The sequence below is a fragment of the Colias croceus genome, chromosome Z (genome assembly GCF_905220415.1).
Source record: "Colias croceus chromosome Z, ilColCroc2.1".
Lineage (NCBI taxonomy): Eukaryota > Metazoa > Arthropoda > Insecta > Lepidoptera > Pieridae > Colias > Colias croceus.
The window spans coordinates 6,402,633-6,406,844 of NC_059568.1; the positions used below are offsets into that span (position 1 = coordinate 6,402,633).

The 4,212-nt window shown below is 32.5% G+C and overlaps 1 protein-coding gene across 1 annotated transcript; it reads left to right on the forward strand.

Moving 5' to 3' along the window:
- The first annotated feature begins 649 nt into the window (after positions 1–649).
- LOC123705263 lies at positions 650–2,516 on the forward strand. The gene is made up of 4 exons (XM_045653972.1): positions 650–1,157; positions 1,315–1,446; positions 1,711–1,866; positions 2,159–2,516. Exons 1-4 carry the CDS (start codon positions 666–668, stop codon positions 2,483–2,485), a joined length of 1,107 nt encoding a protein of 368 aa, XP_045509928.1. The 5' UTR covers positions 650–665; the 3' UTR covers positions 2,486–2,516.
- The last annotated feature ends 1,696 nt before the right edge of the window (positions 2,517–4,212 follow it).

Consider the following 4,212-nt stretch of genomic DNA (forward strand, 5'->3'; position numbering starts at 1 on the left):
TACTATCTAGCTTATAGTCTAGTGATGAAAGTAGTCGTACGGAGTCTCATTCCCTCGTGCTATATATTATAGTTAATTTAATGATAGGCCACTAATAATAATGATGTACAATAAAACACCCTCTCTGCCTTAGTGACGCTGTTCTTACCCCTAATGCTATTAATGAAATATCACGTTAGATTGAAATTATTATGTACCTTGTAAATACGAATTCTAATGGCTGGTGTAAAATATGAGCACTATGGAAAACTTTAATTCCTAACAATGGTCCAAACTTCACTCGCTTTTTTATTTGTACTATACGATTATACAATTTCTATATAGATAAATAAATAATGATAATTAGTATAGATATAATGTCTTATGCTTTAATTTTATTTTATAAATGTAAATCATGTATTTGACGAAATGCTTAATTTTCATAATCGAATTTTATGAGAAAAGGTTGATACCAAATGCAGTATTTTTATTTTATATTCTACATCTTTGTACCCAAATAAAAGCAATAATCTAACTTTGGTCGTTTTATTCAATATGTCCATTATATCCGTCACTATACTTTACAATACGCAAAGAAAAGAAAAAATGAGCCTGAACTCTTCTAGTTTTCACTTAGTATTTACAAACATTAAGCTTATCACAGTTTCACCAAGAACAACTTCCTGATGTTAAATAAATGTTTTTCTCGATTGTACCTGAGAATTCCTAACAAACCAGTATCAGTAATGAAGTGCTACAGTAGTCTCCTGTTAATATGTTTTATACAAAATATTCTCGCTGTGAAAGTGAAAGTCATAATGCATTCCGAACAAGAGGATTCCAGAATGGAGGAAGAAGATAGTCCACATACCGAAAGTTGGGATTATAAGAAAAAGGTTGAAATAACTATGTTACCTTTTCTACGGAAAGCTCACAGGCATGCACTTGAAAAGCAGATAGAGTATGAAGAGGAGAGACCAACTACCGAGAAGACTAAGACGATCCATCCCAACGAAATGATATTTCCCTTGATATATCGCCAAAGTCATATAAATAGTATGTTTAAATTCGGTGAGAACTGGTATACTTGGTCAACTGAAAAGAGGACAGATGGGTCGAAGGCAATCAATTATTATGTTTGTTCCGACGAACCGAAGCACTGTGATGAAGTTGGTTGGGTAAGATTTCATTATATTTAAGACATTGTTAAATAGGAACTCAGTTACAGTGGGTTAACATGCAGTTTCTTTGAATTTACTGTGTGATCAATTTCAAATAAATTATGTGTTTTTATGAAGATATAATATTAACTTAAATAAAATTATTGCTTAACAGGAGCGCACAGATGCAATACCAAGATGCGCATTTCAAATAGATTCCCTGATGCCAGATGACCGCGCTTGTTTGAACAGTTTTGGTGTGGAGCCTCACACTAACGGGGTTTGCGATGGAGGCGAACAAATGAAGGTAATTAATATTTTTTTAAATTGTTATACAATGTTATTAGTGGACAATTCGTAGTTGTTCTAAATTAATAGTTTCATAAGTTGGGTGGCGGTTGATGAGACTGATATACGCCACGTACTTTTTTCCGCTCTAGGTAGATATGCGTAAACGTGATCTTACTTCGCTAAAAAGGTTCCCAGTTTGTCCTAAAGTTAGTTCGGTTCGGTTGGATTTTTTTAAATCATAAAATCCATTGGTTTTTACTTAATTATGTTATACTCTCAGGTTAGCGACATGGTACGAGCATGTGGTTCACGGATACGTTCTTTGTGGCGATTCTTACGCGTGGGACAGAGGCCTGCCAACGCAGCAAAACCAGCTGATGTTAATTCTCTAATTTGCGAAGACGAAGAGGAGTGTTATATCACTATTGAATATAGAGTAAGAAAAAATTTGACTATTATTCATAACTTAGATTGAAAAGAAATGTAATTACGTACACTCAATACACGATTTTCAATAAATTTCTTTCTAGTTTATAGGAAGTTGTAGGCTTTCGGTGTGATAATATTGCACTGCGTATTTTTAACTTGATGTTTTTGGTTTTATTGCATTCAAATACTTTATAAATATAAATGTATAAAGAGTACAAAAAATTCGATCACGAGGCGGGACTCGCCGCATCCTTTCACGCTACTCCACCCCGGATTATATATATTTTTAACTTTCATAGGTACACCACGACAGGATTACCTTTTCTCTTCACGAGCCATCTCGAGGACAGACCTTCAAAAGTGCTTTAAAGCGAGAAGTACCCACAGAAGAAGAAAATAAAGTATCAGTAGTTGCTGAAACCCGACCACGTGTCGCACACAAAGTCAAAAAAACACGCGAAGATGAACAACACCCACGGAAAAAGTACCGTTTGAGATCCAGAAGTAAAGTTGCTGAAGGCAAAGGCATTGTGAAGGAAAGAAACGACTCCGGTTATGGAAGGAGAACTTTGAAAAATAAAATTAAAATAAAAGAAGATATATCGGAAGATGTTTCTGATAAGTGACTCGTTTTAAAATATAGATATGTTTTGTAAATTAACGTCTTTTTATTTTGTATCGTATAAAATAATTCATCTAGAATTAGCCCAGTGTTGCCCAGACAAACACGAGATTAAAACATACTGGTTGATAAAGAACGCTTTTTAGGGGTTAAGAATTTTAAAATCGGTTGAGCAGCAGACCTGAATCGTAAAATACTTATTTGTAACAACCCTTCGAAAAAAAGGTAAGCATTTGCAGATTCTTAAGCTTGTGTCTGTATAGTTTATCTACTCATGAGCTTAGTCTTAGTGAGCAATTGAGCATTAACGTTATCAGATAAAATTGTGCAGTAATTTTATTTCAATTAGAACCACAGTTGACAGATATATACTACGTACATTCAGTTAGGAAACTAAGCCCCTGCGATGAAATTATGACGTATAGCTATAGGGTTACCTTTTTGATATTTAACCGACTTTAAAAATAAAGGAGGAGGTTATCAATTCGGCCTGTATATTTCTGTTTGCTTTTTTTCACAGTTGATTTTGTGGTAATTTTGAGATTAAAACCCGTTAAAATACAAAAATGGTGTAGCCTAAATATGAATTTACAAGAACAAACAATCCGAATTAATACAGCTTGTAAAAGTAAATACGTTTTTATCAGTGCTATATTTCGAAATCTAGTTTTGTTATGGACGCCGAAGGCTATTAAAATGTACCTAAATTATTTATAATGCTTGATATTTGTATTATACATATAAATAATTATTTTAAACCAGAATTTACAATACTTGTATGTAGGTATACCTACAAAATTATTTTTAAAACGATAAATTAAATTAAATTAAAAAACACAAAATATGCAAAAATAAATTAAAATTATTATTATACGAGCATAGAACCTCTACCTTTTTGTTTCAGGAAGAAAAAGAAAATAGTTTGACAGGCTTAGTGCTTGACAAAGTGGAGACGCCACGTATCGATAAAAATACAATAATTATAATATCTATCTTTTTCTTCCCTAATATTTACGTAATTATGCACATAAATTTAAACAAGATTTTTTTAAGGTTTCCATTTTTTTAGATTTTCGTGCTCTTCTAGATTGCGTAAAAAATAGATGCGATCTTTAAACAGACTGGACTCCTAATAGGTACTATTTGTAGCTATCATTTTAGTAGAAAATTTGTCAACATAATTTAAAACTCATGCTGCCATATCTATAGAAATTAAAAAATAGTCTCTTTTTAACTTGTAGTCAGATACGGTATTTACAAATATGTATATTTATTGAAAGGGCTACAAACTGAAACTATCGATATTTATTTAATGTGAAATGACATCACTTTAAACTTTTTTCCATACTATATTCAAAATCTATGGATGTGTCACCCGCTACTATCGATCCCCCTCAATACCCTCGAAAACACGCTTGATGGGGGGGAGCCATTTCGAACATTTTGTATGAAGTTTCCTTACTGTATGTATCTGTAGGTATATTGTGATGGGGGGGAGCCATTTCGAACATTTTGTATGAAGTTTCCTTACTGTATGTATCTGTATATTGTGTTAGAACCTACTTATTATGAATCTGTCGCTGGAATTTTAGCATTTCGTCGTTGACGTCGTATATTTAGCAAAAAAAAATTGAATAAAGATAAATTCTCGAATCATATTGAATGTATTTAAAATCTGATAGGAAATACTTACTCTGATTGTATCCAATAAAGGAAAATAAAACACCGTAA